Source organism: Gigantopelta aegis, chromosome 10, assembly GCF_016097555.1.
Source record: "Gigantopelta aegis isolate Gae_Host chromosome 10, Gae_host_genome, whole genome shotgun sequence".
NCBI lineage: Eukaryota > Metazoa > Mollusca > Gastropoda > Neomphalida > Peltospiridae > Gigantopelta > Gigantopelta aegis.
Window position 1 is genome coordinate 90,272,646 of NC_054708.1, and position 17,436 is coordinate 90,290,081.

Here is a 17,436-nt window from a genome sequence, read left to right on the forward strand (position 1 = left end):
TACCAGAGATCTTACATTCTATTGGAGTTTTAAAATTGGCCAATAAAAGGTCACTGTAAAATAATGTTACAATGCATTTTACATCTGTCAATCCATTCGACTAGTGCACCACAACTGGTCAAAGTCCATGGTATGTGCTTTCCTGTTTGTGGAAAAGTGCATATGAAAGATCCCTTTCTGTAATAAGAAAAATGTAGCAGGTTTCCTCTGATGACTATGAGTCAGAATTACCACCAGTAGCCCATGATTAATTAATCAATGTGCTCTAGTGGTGTCGTTAAACAAAACAAACTTCTTTACATCTGTGAAATTATTTTATTATTATTAATTGATTATCTAAAACCCACATGTTTTTTTTAATTGTGTTAATCATTTTACACATACACATATACAGTGGCACTTTATTTTTAAGTTCCATCTCCTTAGGTACATTGCCTGTATTGGTTGGCATCTTGAATTAATTAAAATTAACTTGTATATAAGAATTGAACTACTTTCATCATATTTCAAGAATTACATTTTAGTACCAAATAATAAGGAAGTTATTGTAATTTTCTCAATTTGGACCACCATATTGGTGACATCATGTATTTACATGGCCCGTTTATTTAAATCTGTATTTTGATAGCACCAGTGCCCTCCTTGGCTCCTAAAACCATAGGGTAGATGCAATAATTGTTGTTTATATGTCAATTTATAAGCAAGCTATAGCCATTTCCCTGATTTGGCCACCATTTAGGCCGCCATCTTGGATTTTTATTCAAGGGTGCCCGGGTGGCAACCGGTAGATTATTGATGTGGACCAAATTGTGCACACTTTGAACCCAAATTGGCATTTGGCTATTCACATATATATATTTTTTAATTATAATAATAAATAATAATAATAATAATCATTTCTTAAATTTTGGAAATCTACCCTGATCATTTAGATAATGGATTAATCCATCATATACTTATTTAGTTGTTAGTGTCTATATAAGAAGGTGTTTACTTAGCTGAAATATATACTGGCTAACAAATAAGTAAATTAATATACCATATTTGGGGAAAAGTACCCTCGGTGGATGATCTCGTAACCCCGGTAGTTAGGTAGTTAGTGTCTCATTTTCCTAGAACTATCTCTAGCACTGATAGTAAACATAAAGTACCGTTATTCACATATATTTAAAAAATAAATAAATAAAATAATAATAATAATTTCTTATAATTTGGAAATCTACCCTTATCATTTAGATATTGGATTAATCCACCATATACATACTTAATTATTAGTGTCTACATAAGGTGTTTACTTAGATAAAATATACAATAGCTAACAAAAAAAAGGAAATGTTTTATTTAACGATACACTCAACACATTTTATTTACAGTTATATGGCATCAGACATATGGTTAAGGACCACACAGAGATATAGAAAGATGAAAACCGCTGTTGCCACTTCATGGGCTACTCTTTTCGATTAGCAGCAATGGATCTTTTATATGCACCATCCCATAGACAGAATAGTACATACTTGCAGCCTTTGATATGCAAGTCATGGTGCACTGGCTGGAATGAGAAATCAATAGCTAACAAATACATAAATTAATATACCATATTAAGGAAAAAGTACCTTTAGTGAATGATAATGCACCCTCGGTAGTTAGGTACTGTAAAATCCACCCTATTGAAATCTTAAGTGTCTCAATTTCCTATAACTATCCCTAGCACTGATAGTATACATACAGTAAGGTTATTCACGTATATTTAAAAATAATAATAATAATAAATAATAATAATAATAATAATAATAATAATAATAATAATTTCTTATAATTTGCAAATCTACCCTGATCATTTAGATAATTGATTACTCCATCATATACATATTTAGTTGTTGGATACCACTCTAACTGTTGTGGTTTATAATCATAAATTTACATTATATGATTATAAAACACAATACAACATTTAGTTATTTTTAACAAAACACTGGTGTAAACACTATTTACAAATGGCGATCACATTCGGGTACATGTATTTCTGTTGCTACTCACTTAATACGGAAACGAACACGTCCTTTCTCTATGAATCAACTCGGAATATGGCAGCAGATCAATGGAATAACACCGAGTGTAATTAGACTTGTGCACTAAGTTCAGCCAACGAACCTGTTTACTAACGTTCACAAACTATTTGATTGGTTCCCAACGTGGCCATTTGGTTTACTGTGATTACTCATACTTTAAATAATGTTATTTCTTATGGGCATTTTAGCACATCATTTTATTTTAGATCCAAGTATAACCGACCTGTCATGTGTGTTAACAAGCAAGTCGACTTCGCTATAGATGTGATCTTTCATGTTACATTTTGTGTCATGCTAAATAATAAAATCCTGGATTTAAAAAAAACCAGTCATCATATATTGCCAATGTATACAGTGATTGCGTGATAAACAACAGTTTTATATCAACATTTTGTTATAAAAACTTGCATCATAAAAGCTATTCTATTTTATTTAACACATGAAACAAACACTGCAAATATGATAGTGTAATTACTTTTTCGGTCATCTTTTTATGTTTATGTCAAAATTTTCACCACCTCGGGTGTACTTTTTCTAACCGATATGACCACAAGCAGTGGTAGAAATTAGGACATATTTTCACTGGCTCGGGGGGCTAGTAGCTGAGGAAACTTACTAGTCCCCAGGAAAAGTCACTAGCCTCCCCCCTCCCCCACCCTCACTTCATTATTGAAGCAGTTTGAGAAACCTATATGGGATCTAGTTGTTCAAGGATTGAACACACATTACTATGTTGCTTGTACTTTATCTTTAAAGGAATGCGGCAGCAAAGGGTGGGGTGAACATGCCTCATCTATAATCGGAATATTACAACAATTTTCAGAATTCGGAAACAAAAACCGGAGAAGTTCTGTATGTGTTTGCAGTAAATATCCGGATTTATCATGACCAAACGAAACTGCGACACTTATGACTTTGTCAATCTGTCATGGCAAATTTTTATGAAATACAATGTATATCTACAGTTTAACAGATTTCATTGGCAAAATAGTTTGACTGTCCGCAGCATGAATCTGGGTCACAACTACCCAGTATTACTCGACCGGTGGACTAGCGTCATTTAAATTGTACTCGCCCCAGGGGTTTCTACTCGCCTAGGGTGAGGGGGCAAGCGTTAGCTTCTATCCCTGCCATAAGTCTCATATTCTCTCATCCCTAGTGTGATATTTCCACCACCTCGGGTGTACTTTTTCCAACCCATATGACCACAAGTCTTATATTCTCTCATCCCTAGTGTGATATGACAGACACACACATTCACCAGACACAAGTCTTACATTCTCTCATCCCTAGTGTGATATGACAGACACAGACATTCACCAGACACAAGTCTTACATTCTCTCATCCCTAGTGTGCTATGACAGACACACACATTCACCAGACACAAGTCTTACATTCTCTCATCCCTAGTGTGATATGACAGACACAGACATTCACCAGACACAAGTCTTACATTCTCTCATCCCTAGTGTGCTATGACAGACACACACACATTCACCAGACACAAGTCTTACATTCTCTCATCCCTAGTGTGATATGACAGACACACACACATTCACCAGACACAAGTCTTACATTCTCTCATCCCTAGTGTGATATGACAGACACACACACATTCACCAAACACAAGTCTTACATTCTCTCATCCCTAGTGTGATATGACAGACACACACACATTCACCAGACACAAGTCTTACATTCTCTCATCCCTAGTGTGATATGACAGACACACACACATTCACCAGACACAAGTCTTATATTCTCTCATCCCTAGTGTGATATGACAGACACACACATTCACCAAACACAAGTCTTACATTCTCTCATCCCTAGTGTGATATGACAGACACACACATTCACCAAACACAAGTCTTATATTCTCTCATCCCTAGTGTGCTATGACAGACACACACACATTCACCAGACACAAGTCTTACATTCTCTCATCCCTAGTGTGATATGACAGACACACACACATTCACCAGACACAAGTCTTACATTCTCTCATCCCTAGTGTGATATGACAGACACACACACATTCACCAGACACAAGTCTTACATTCTCTCATCCCTAGTGTGATATGACAGACACACACACATTCACCAGACACAAGTCTTACATTCTCTCATCCCTAGTGTGCTATGACAGACACACATTCACCAGACACAAGTCTTATATTCTCTCATCCCTAGTGTGATATGACAGACACACACATTCACCAGACACAAGTCTTATATTCTCTCATCCCTAGTGTGATATGACAGACACACACACATTCACCAAACACAAGTCTTACATTCTCTCATCCCTAGTGTGATATGACAGACACACACACATTCACCAGACACAAGTGTTACATTCTCTCATCCCTAGTGTGATATGACAGACACACACACATTCACCAGACACAAGTCTTACATTCTCTCATCCCTAGTGTGATATGACAGACACACACACATTCACCAGACACAAGTCTTACATTCTCTCATCCCTAGTGTGATATGACAGACACACACACATTCACCAGACACAAGTCTTACATTCTCTCATCCCTAGTGTGATATGACAGACACACACACATTCACCAGACACAAGTCTTATATTCTCTCATCCCTAGTGTGATATGACAGACACACACACATTCACCAGACACAAGTCTTATATTCTCTCATCCCTAGTGTGATATGACAGACACACACATTCACCAAACACAAGTCTTACATTCTCTCATCCCTAGTGTGATATGACAGACACACACATTCACCAAACACAAGTCTTATATTCTCTCATCCCTAGTGTGCTATGACAGACACACACACATTCACCAGACACAAGTCTTACATTCTCTCATCCCTAGTGTGATATGACAGACACACACACATTCACCAGACACAAGTCTTACATTCTCTCATCCCTAGTGTGATCCGTGCTATGACAGACACACACACATTCACCAGACACAAGTCTTACATTCTCTCATCCCTAGTGTGATATGACAGACACACACACATTCACCAGACACAAGTCTTATATTCTCTCATCCCTAGTGTGCTATGACAGACACACATTCACCAGACACAAGTCTTATATTCTCTCATCCCTAGTGTGATATGACAGACACACACATTCACCAGACACAAGTCTTATATTCTCTCATCCCTAGTGTGATATGACAGACACACACACATTCACCAAACACAAGTCTTACATTCTCTCATCCCTAGTGTGATATGACAGACACACACACATTCACCAGACACAAGTGTTACATTCTCTCATCCCTAGTGTGATATGACAGACACACACACATTCACCAGACACAAGTCTTACATTCTCTCATCCCTAGTGTGATATGACAGACACACACACATTCACCAGACACAAGTCTTACATTCTCTCATCCCTAGTGTGATATGACAGACACACACACATTCACCACACACAAGTCTTACATTCTCTCATCCCTAGTGTGATATGACAGACACACACACATTCACCAGACACAAGTCTTATATTCTCTCATCCCTAGTGTGATATGACAGACACACACACATTCACCAGACACAAGTCTTATATTCTCTCATCCCTAGTGTGATATGACAGACACACACATTCACCAAACACAAGTCTTACATTCTCTCATCCCTAGTGTGATATGACAGACACACACACATTCACCAGACACAAGTCTTATATTCTCTCATCCCTAGTGTGCTATGACAGACACACACACATTCACCAGACACAAGTCTTACATTCTCTCATCCCTAGTGTGATATGACAGACACACACATTCACCAAACACAAGTCTTATATTCTCTCATCCCTAGTGTGCTATGACAGACACACACACATTCACCAGACACAAGTCTTACATTCTCTCATCCCTAGTGTGATATGACAGACACACACACATTCACCAGACACAAGTCTTACATTCTCTCATCCCTAGTGTGCTATGACAGACACACACACATTCACCAGACACAAGTCTTACATTCTCTCATCCCTAGTGTGATATGACAGACACACACACATTCACCAGACACAAGTCTTATATTCTCTCATCCCTAGTGTGCTATGACAGACACACATTCACCAGACACAAGTCTTATATTCTCTCATCCCTAGTGTGATATGACAGACACACACATTCACCAGACACAAGTCTTATATTCTCTCATCCCTAGTGTGATATGACAGACACACACACATTCACCAAACACAAGTCTTACATTCTCTCATCCCTAGTGTGATATGACAGACACACACACATTCACCAGACACAAGTGTTACATTCTCTCATCCCTAGTGTGATATGACAGACACACACACATTCACCAGACACAAGTCTTACATTCTCTCATCCCTAGTGTGATATGACAGACACACACATTCACCAGACACAAGTCTTACATTCTCTCATCCCTAGTGTGATATGACAGACACAGACATTCACCAGACACAAGTCTTATATTCTCTCATCCCTAGTGTGCTATGACAGACACACACATTCACCAAACACAAGTCTTATATTCTCTCATCCCTAGTGTGATTCACTAAATTCACCTATAAATCACATCTGTGTGAGCATGGCTGTTAACAAAAGTAAAATGTTGTGACTGAAATTTTAAGGTACAGGGCATTGCCCTGGTTGGGGGTTTAGATGGCGGATGTCAGTGCCATGATTATATCACCATTCAAAATGGTAGTGTTTTACATGACAATTGTAGTCCACTTTAAACATGTATTTCTCCCAACCCAAACCATGTTATTTTTTTTTTATTGGACAAAAACATTAATTGATGGGTCCTGCAGTGAACCTATATTAATAAATATAGTCCTATTAAGCTGACATTTGCTGGGGTGTTCTTTCACAAGCTACGGACATTTTTTTTAAAGTTTGCATTATTACTTGATATTATTTATTTAGGCTTGACCGCCAGCTAATGGACGGCAAATCAAATATTCAAATATATTCACATCGGGTCGCCGTAGTCTTGCAAATTCATTATGGTCGTTAAAAATTGGGGTAAAAGCCAATGTCTGATACTGCATTACGCTAACTTTGAATAGTCCTCTGTTGATCTTTGTGTCCATTTAACAATACGTAACGCAAAATCTTGCCGTTTTAATACCCCTCTCGCCCGTGTAATGTTTTGTGACCATGTCATATTTTACTTTGGGGTCTTTAGTAAAATAAAACGGCAATGACTGCTTGCATACTTTTTTAATTAACATTACGTTGCACAATAACACACACCCCCCCCCCCCCCCCCAATTACGTTTTGTCACACATCCCATAATTCCTACTCTCCTTAGTGCACGTTGAGTAGTTCTCGATTGACCCCATTATTCAATCGTAAATAATAAACAAGTAACATACTGCTGACCGGTAAATGTTAATTTTTCACCGGATAAATTTTATTAAGTCTCAATATCTATAATACGCAATCTAATAATCTCCCAGCAGAACTATTACATTGTAACAGTGTTCAAACTCGCACGTGCTGTACGTCACATTGTGTGACATCGGGTACGGCCATTACTTCAAAGGGAGCGAGTAGCACATTTAAATTAGGGGTTTTTTTCACTTACTTTACAACTACTGTAGTAACGGGTTTTTTTTTTTTAGGGGGGTTTAATTACAAAAACCGTACCAAACATGATTTTAATTTTTTTTTAAATAATAATAATAAAATATCTGGAAAAAAAAGTACGAAACATATGTACACACCTTTTTACAAAATAAGATCGTCTGCTTAAAATAGCACAGCAAATGGTAGTGCAGGATGCACATTAAGTCAATATTTTTACTTGCTACGTCCATAAATAGCGGATTGGACGTGTTGCGATAGATCCCAAATATGTGTTAACGCAAATGGATGGATTAAAACAAAAAGTTATATTCTTCTACCAAAAATATATTATATCAGACAATGTGAATGTAGGCATTATTACTAAAAACTACGATACAACAGACTGTATCAAAACAGGATACACCTAATTTGCATATCCAGGTCAGAGTTGTTCGTCACGTGTTCATAATCGATCGGAAAACCAAAACGAAACTTTTTTGATGTCATTTTTTTTTTAAATATACAATTAGCTAAATTTGTAAACATTTTTATGAGTTCAAATGTCCACGATAAGAGCAACTTTGGGAATCTTTATTGGTAAACTGTTGGGTTGAAGGGTCTAATTGGGGAAAAGTTTGATATTGGATTGGGAATTTACGTCCAGCCCCAAAATGTATAGAAGTTTATACCCTGGGATGGGTCCCTAAAGGGGGTCAGTGGGGCAAAGAAAACATCAGAAGCGATCGGGTTGACATTACGGAAACTGAAAAAAAAAAAAACCAGACTGAAAAAATAATTTCCACAATTTCTCTGATGACGGAAATCCGTCTCACGACGGACAGTTAACAGCCATGCGTACCTCATAAGCAACATTCATAATACTATTGTAAACCATTTTGTACTTGGTTGTTGGGTTTTTACAATTGTAGCCTTTTATAATGACACCAGATACTCTAATTTGTTTGAAGTACCTCTTTCTGTTGTAAAGGGGCATGATTTTTCCTCAGTCTGTACTTTACTGTTGAGCTTGTACAACTGTAGCCTATTACAACGACACCAAATATTTCAATCTCATTCTCTTTGAGCATTACCTGAAATAAATATATTAGTCCCTATAATCAAGCGACAAATTTGTTGAAAAAGATCTTACTTTTTGTTCTAAAATTTATTATACCTACCAATTTTATCTTACTATACTAATACAATTCTAACTGTGCAATAAAAAAATATTTTATTGATCAACTGTGTGATACAAAATCTCACATGCATATATACCCGAAAGATGTCATGACCCCAGCCAGGTTCGGCCTCCATGAGTCCAAAATATTGGACTTGATTACTCGAGGGTCAAACTCACCCTGGACCCCAGTACCTGACACTTACACTAGATGATAATGAGACTAATAGTAATATGCATTTTAATTCCTGCGGTGAACACTGATGCCAAATCATGCCATATTGTATTGCATTCCACACATTCCACTTCTGTTTCCCTTCATGTCTCATATTGTTTAAACCCTACGATCACAATCCATGACATCATTGTTTATGACAGTTTATTTTCACTTTCAATCGACAATGAGTAATCCATCATCTACTTCAAAGTCTGTGTTATCAGTTATTTTTCGTGAATACATCCTTTACAAATCTTCAGTTTTCATTAAATAATAATGTCCAACATGTTTTAAAAGAAATAATTAAACAAACAGTAAGAAATCGATAATATTGAAACAAATATTGCGATAACAACTTAAATACAAATACCAGTCAACGTGTTTGATTGTCATTCTACTATGTTCTAGCGTTCACAGAATGAAGATAGATAACTCCTGTGAATGTTGACTGCAGCAAAGAATGGGAGGGAAAGAGTTAATCATAATATAGAAAGGTGGTATGTAATAAATACAGAACAACCCACCAGTTGTTTTGCCATGTTAGTGATTATCACTTATAGTGTGCATGATTCATACCACTACGCGGTCTCGTGGTACAATATTTTTGCGCACTATAAACTTGTGCAATAAATAACATGACAAAACAACTGGTATATGGTTCTGTCTATATGTCACACAATACAGAAACCAAAATTTATATATAGTAATAATAATTTAATGTACATATATATGTACATATTTACATTAATACTAGCTAGCGCTATCCATCCTACTCTGTTATCCCATTCGGAATCGGCATCAAATTCACCGATACCGAAGTGCTAATGGCAAAAATTAGTTAATGGAGATGAAATATGCTGCTCAGTTAGATTAATGGGTACCAGCTGACAAGAATATTGACATCCCATTTGGAGTGGACTTGAAAGGTCACCTATGATGGAGAGCCATTAGCAAGAATGACATGACAACAAAATATATGACAGATCAAAGCTGGCAGAGGACAGCAGATGACCCCCAGTTAAGCTGGCGACTGTGAATAAAAGAAGTCACCGCAGACACCACACAGAGATCCATCCATCCAGACAGACATGGGTTGTACACGAACCAGAGCCTGTTAATATTATAACTACCAGTTGTGAAATACATAATGATGAAAAGTCAATTGTTTAATAAACCATTATACAATGCACGTCCTTGCCAGTATCATACATGTATGAAGACTATTCGGTTTTAGTAAGAAGGATGATGATTCTTTAATATTGGATTAATTCACTCCTTTTAGGCCCCCTTCAGATTCTGGGGGGCGGGGGTGAGGTAGTAGGGGTCAGTGCAGAATTACCAAATTTACATATTTGTTTCTCCATTGGGTGTCATGGACGATTCCCACCTAATTTAGTTGCATGTGGTTTAGTTTTCGAGAAGTTGAATATGTGAAAGTTTACATACGATATATGATGCATGACAACAGATGAAAACAGATAGCAATGGATAACTTAGAATTTTGGTTCACATGATCTAAAGACATAATTTACCAAAACATCAGTAGAAATTATTTTTACATTAATAACTTGCTCGCATTAATTTCATGCTTCACAATCAAGAATACATGAGCAGAAAAGACAAAAATAAATTTCTGAGTAGAAAAAAAACACAATTCACCTCCAAGAACTTATTCTTCATGGTAGGATTTTTTGGTCTCCAGAACAATCCATAAGGCTCCCCTGAGTCAGTTGTTAAATAAGCCTTAAAACCACGAAGACTCCTTTTAACATCAAAGGCAGAAATTGATGCTAGTGATTTTTTCACCAGAGACGGTGATGAAACCAATTGGTCAAGCTCTATACCATAGAAGCTTGTTAACAAGTAACCATCTTGACCTGTAAACAGTAAAACATTTTTTTTTAAATAATAATAAGTTTTGTTTAACGACACAAAGAGCACATTGCTTTATTAATCATTGGCTATTGGATGTAATACACTTGATAATTTTGACATATAGTCTTAGAGAGGAAACCCGCTACATTTTTCCATTAGTAGCAATGCATCTTTTATATGCATCATCCCACAGACAGGATAGCATATACCATGGCCTTTGATATAGCAGTCGAGGTGCACTGGCTGGAACGAAAAATAGCCCAATGGGCCCACTGATGGGGATCGATTCTAAACCGACCGTGCTTCAAGGGAGCACTTTATCACCGGGCTACGTCCCACCCCTAATAATAACAAGTTTCATGTACGTTTATCTAATGAGGGACAACACCTTTGTTTTCACTTCAAATCCTATACCACAATGTCTGATCAAAACATTAAGAAAGTATTTCATCAGTGTGTGTGCGTGCATGCGGGCATGTAAAAACATATATGATGGAAAATAAATGCAGTAAATTTATAGTTAACTTAATTTTCTTTCAATGTTGCACCTACACAACTTACATTTGACCTAAAGGCCATGTCCCAAAATAAGAAGAATCACTGTTACGATTCCACAACAGCTCAAAATGTTTGGTCACATTTCCACTATCGATAGAATCAACATCACCATCAGACCAGTGGTGCAAGTTTACCCGATTTTACCTTTTTAGCAGTATATTTTAATATGTTTTCGACTTTAGATGAACGAAAATAAATATGTCAATGTTTGGCTCCATAAAAAAAGATAGGAAAAAAGTTAATTTTAAACTGAAATCATGTAATGTTTATTCAATGTTTATTAATTATCGATAAAATTTCATTTTCGAATATTTTCTTGTGAGCTTTTGTAAACAAATTACTTCTTTTTTTCATTTTAGTGTAATCTTTAGTTATTACTTTACAAAATACAACCATACTTGTCACAGTGGCAGTATTTAATTTAATGTTATAAATGTTTTAAAACATGTTGACAGGGATCGCGGTCCACGTCATGACAGTTTTACATCTGGTTTTGTCATAGTGCAGTGTTCGGTTTCGTCAATACGCAGAATAGGCTATATCCCGAACCTAGTTAAGACTCGAAAATACATTTACACACACACACACACATACGCACACACATACGCACACACACACACACACACACGAATCTGACCATTTTCTATCTGATGGCCAAATCCAGTCAACTTGTCAGATTTTGTGGATTCGCCGATTTCCTAAATGTTTTTACGATTTGAAAAAACTGGAATTTAGTGTGTTTACATGGTATTTCGATATTCTTGATATATATGCAAAGATTGTGTATGGGATCGATTCGAAATATGTCATTTGTAACTGAGATTAAAGAACCTTTAATATCAAGGAATACAAATTAATCACACTGCACTGGTTATTTTATTATAGTATTCTGGTATTAGAGGCGGTTGTTTACATTTTTGAAGTTTATTCCTTTTTATTTTTGTTACATTTTCGGAATTATTTTTAAATTATCTGTCCCATAACTAAGTTTTCCAGTGCTAATGTTTAATTCACTACTGATTTTTAAAACATTTTATATATGGTTTATAATATGGCTGAATGTAGCATCAATAGTCAAATTTGCTTTCACAAATAAACACAGGAGAAAGGTTGCACTGCTTTCAGCTAAAAGCATTATGTTGTTAAAAAGAAAAAAACAACAACACACAAACAAGAAAACATTCACTATTTTATTTTAAATGAATACATCGACAAACTAAATTGTACATTTTTTAATTATATCTTATTACAAAACCAAACACAGGGTAATGGACCATTGAGCTGATTTTTGACATGCTGTTTACAAACAACCACTACATTCTAAAGAATACACCAAACACTGCCATCATAATTGCATTTTAAAGATAAAAGATTGAATTTTCTTAAATAAAACTAATAAAAATTATAGTGGTTTATTACATGTTATAAATTGATGTTAAATGTAAAAATACAGGAATTGAAAAGGTATATAGCCACATCGTATATAAACACTATCTAATGTTGAGTCAACAAGTAAGCTATAGATTGTTTATCTCAAAATTATCTTGTAGTTTTAACTCACACTAGCAATGACATTTTCCATTACTACAGGGCTTAGTCCAAAAGTCAATTAATTGGCATTGGAATATAAAATTCATATAAAAAATATTAATTTATTAAATTGTAAACCCATACCATCTGAAATAACATTTTTTAAAGTTTAGTGTAAATTAAAAATGTATATATTTATAAAACTGCATAGGTTAAATCTTTTCTGATACAGGTTTTAGAGCAATTAATGGAACATCCACGGTAATCTGAACAACAAAAATGTAATACGAGATCAGACAACCCATGCCTACAGAACAATAATAATTAAACAAAATAAAAAATTAATTTAAAAAATGTATGTAAAAATAGTGGCAAAATTATATATACTGACACACAATGAAAACGCAAAAACAACTTTTCATTGCAAATAATGACAAACTATTAATGAATTGATGGATAATGTAATATGACTTTTAATCTTTTTTTTTCTTTTTTTTTAATCATTTGTTATCCCCAGCCAAGTTTGACCATGTCAAGGTTGGGGAGCCTTGATTTCATGGCCTTACAATAGAGTTGCTATGTAAGTGAAAATGCATAATATTATAGTAATTTAACATATAAATATATTTCTAGTGTTCCCATATGGTTGGGGATTGGCAAAGAAACCCAAGATGCTATGATTCATATCTTGGAAAGAGCTGAGAAAAGTAGAAGGAAAGAAATTAATGAATGAATAGATAGATAGATAGATAGATAGATAGATAGATAAGTATTCTGTATTAAAACCATGATACGGTTGAATCTTTTACACATCGAAAAGGAATAACATAATACTTTTTCCCATTGCCTGGTATCGTACATAAATCCTTCGTTCGCATATTTTAATTGTGCTTTGGGGGTTATAGTTTGTGAAGTTATCATATCATAAATATCTTTACAACCTTTTTTGTCTTTTAATAAACATTTTAGTTTAAACGGAAAAACCGGATTTTTTAGAATTGTGAACATGTCATCCCTTATTGTTCCAAGCTTGTTTATAAATGATTTAATAGCACTTGTAAGTGAAGCATATTCTAAGACGTTTGTATTTATATGATATTTTGTTGCAAACTGTTCGTATGTATAAAAATCACCTTGTTCATTTAATAAATCATTTATAAATATAATACCGTTATCTATATAAATTTTGTATATAAATGTAATATGACATTAATGACTGGTATTTATGAGATACATTCACATGGAAACATGGCCAGTTCTCATCAATAATCGAGTTGCATTCGTAATCGAAAAGTTCAACCACCCCACCCCCACCCCCCCCCACCCCCCACCCCCAATATCAAGGTCAGTATCTGGTGTGTACACTATTGGCCCGTAAGCATGTGTGAAGACGATGGGGAAAGGATTGGCACAAATATCTCAAATAAGCCACAGGAATGTTCCTCCACTCCTCCTGCAATGCCTGTGCAAGCTCAGCGACGTTACGTGGTGGTGGCTGGCGGTGACGTACACGACGTCCTAACTCACCCCACGTGTTCAATTGGGCTCAAATCCGGTGAAACGGCGCACCAGTTCATAACGGTGATACCGGCTTGTTGCAGGAATGCCTGGGTAATTCTTGCAGCATGTGGACGGGCATTGTCTTGTTGAAACAGAAGGGGACCCTCTGGTCTTCGGTGAAGGCGCAAAATTGGCTGGAGAACTAGTCTTAGAATAACGTCAAAATAACGCTGGGCAGTAAGGGCATCATGGATAATGATGAGATCACTCCTGAAATCACAGTTGACTGCCCCCCATACCATCAGACAACCGCTGCCAAACTGATCACGTTCCCTGACACATCTGTCAGCGTACTGTTCAAGGAGTCTCCTGTACACACGTGCTCTTCCATCGGCAAAGGAGACAGAGAAACGGGACTTATCTGACAAAACAATGCTCCGGTAAAAGGCTGGTTGATGATTACCATGCTGGAGCGCAAACTGTAGTCTCGCAGCACGATGTTGCGGTGTCATGATGTTACCATTGTACGGCTGTTTTGAGTCGACGGATGACATTCATCATATGGATATGCCTTCCATGACGTCCTATCGTGTTGCTTGCTGTCATCATCACAGTTCTGAACCGGACATGGAGGTGGTATCGTCAAATCACGTCGAGGTCGATCACAGACACTCCCTGTCTGTTTATGACGTTCAACAAGTCGTCCAATAGTTGATGGATGGACTCTGAAGGTCCTAGCAACTTAACTTTGCAAAGTCCCCCCTTGAACCATGTCCAACGCTCGCTCCCTTTGTTCTTCTCCGAGTCGTGGCATTCTTAATGTGACGAGGAATATGACACCGTTACATGACCTTTATGTGTCCACATACTGGCATTTCAAGTGCATTGCATGCAGCATGATTGAGCATGTAGTGAACGCATTTCACACCATTTTGTGTGTTTCTGCTATTGTATGTGTAACGAGAACAAAACCAGGATTAAAACCCAGACAAAAGTACCAATCAATGGCTTCCTCTCATAAATTGTTATTTTAAGTCCAATAAATATATTTTTCATTAATCACAACAAAATATTGAAAAATATCTGTTTTGCGTTTTCATTGTATATTACACTAGTTTAATATGAAACTAAACCACAGATTGCAGATCGCATAATTTGTTAATATTTATTATGAGAATACTTCCTATTATTTTCTTTTTTCTCAAAAAAATAGTCTTTACATATTAATCACCATGAAGTCTAGTATATATTGTATTAAAGTAAATAGACCTCTTTCACATTCCCACTGCGCATGTGCGCAAAGAGTAACATCCCTTGCCAAATTAGACGGTATTGAGGCTATATACAAATAGTGGGGCATGATCGACAGTTGTCATCAGCATCGTGAGTAGCTTCGTAGGAGCTGTGAATCTCTAGCGACTAACGTACATATTTTGTATAAGATGGTAAAATGGCTGCGAAAAACGGTCTACTAAAGTTTACATTGGAATGGTTTCAGACCAAAAGCAGTGAAACATTAACTTAGACGAAGTCTCTGGAGCCGCCTGTCAAGGGTTTTTTTAACAACACAAAATAAAAAAATTAATACAATAAAATTAACTTTAGTGGAATGTGTTTGCTACTTTTAACAATTAGAATTATAGTTCAATATTCACACAGATTTCCAGTGATGTTTAATTCTCCACATGTATCAATATTTAAAATTTAATACAATATGACTCCCCTTCCCCCTAAAAAAACAAAACCCCTAACTCACATAGACCTTTATCACAGATCTACTTTTCCATTATTGTTTTATTAAAAAAAAGACAGTCGTACAACTACTAATCAATGTTACATGTCTATCCACAAATTATTTATTTATGTATTTATTTATTTATTTACTTATTTATTATATATTTATCTTATTTGTTTTTTGTTTTTTTATTTTTTTATTTTTTTACTATCATTTATATCAGATACATACAATTTCACTTGAAATAATATCTAATATTTACAAAGTTTTAAAGCATATATATATTTATTTGTCTTATTTTATATATATATATATATATATATATATATATATATATATATATATATATATATATATATATATACAGTCAAACCCGCTTATTTGCATACCCTCGGTGCTGCTCGATTTTGTGCAATTAACCGGGTTAGTCGATTAACCGATAGAGTACCGACTTTCACTTTGTAACAGCCATCCAACTACAAAGTGGCATGGGAGACAGTCTAGCACAATGCGGTACTTCATACCGGAACTATTATAGTTAACACATGTCACATGCAGTTGGATATATATAAATTAAAAAATATATATATCTATCAATATATATAATAAGCATGACGTTTTTGTTTTAATCTGCCAGGCCAGAAATCTTTTTTTTTTTTAAAACAAAAAACCAACGCCTGTCACTGGGCGTCGTTTTCTAAAAACACAAACTTTGTGTATTAAAAAAAAATACTGACCATCCACTAGTGTAAACAAAGTGTATTAGCCATGTAGTTAATGAGATAAACTTGAAACAACAGACCCATCAAAAAGTTCACGTTTCATCGGTACACGTGTTTACAAAATGACGTCAGTTTCCGGAATTACCGGGCTGTTGATTGACCGAATGCGCCTTACCATAGAATTACGTGAACTTGTATGAATTTGCTGATATGGTGTTCTTTCCATCCCAAAAGATATGGCAAGCTTTGGTATTATTTGTGATCCCCTTTGCTATTGTTAAGCAATTAAAGTTAAGCTCGGCTAGTGAGTCGTTATCAGTTCCAGCAGTCTGCATTGCATGCATGACCGTTCTAACACAATTGACTGACGGTCTTTGTTATCTTTGTTTTAACGACCCACCAGTAAAAAAAATTCCGCTACATTTTCCGGGAAGCATGTTTCGCCCCACATCCACCCCTTTGCTCGCCC

The 17,436-nt window shown here is 35.7% G+C and overlaps 1 protein-coding gene across 1 annotated transcript in view; it reads right to left on the minus strand.

The window, feature by feature from the left end:
- LOC121383904 overlaps positions 1–17,436 on the minus strand; it is a 180,777-nt gene that overhangs the window by 91,752 nt on the left and 71,589 nt on the right. Inside the window, exons 8-9 of the mRNA XM_041514002.1 lie at positions 10,707–10,924; positions 8,625–8,744 (exon numbers count right to left, since the gene is read on the minus strand). Coding sequence (XP_041369936.1) covers positions 8,625–8,744; positions 10,707–10,924 — 338 coding nt within the window. The remainder of the gene's footprint in view (positions 1–8,624; positions 8,745–10,706; positions 10,925–17,436) is intronic.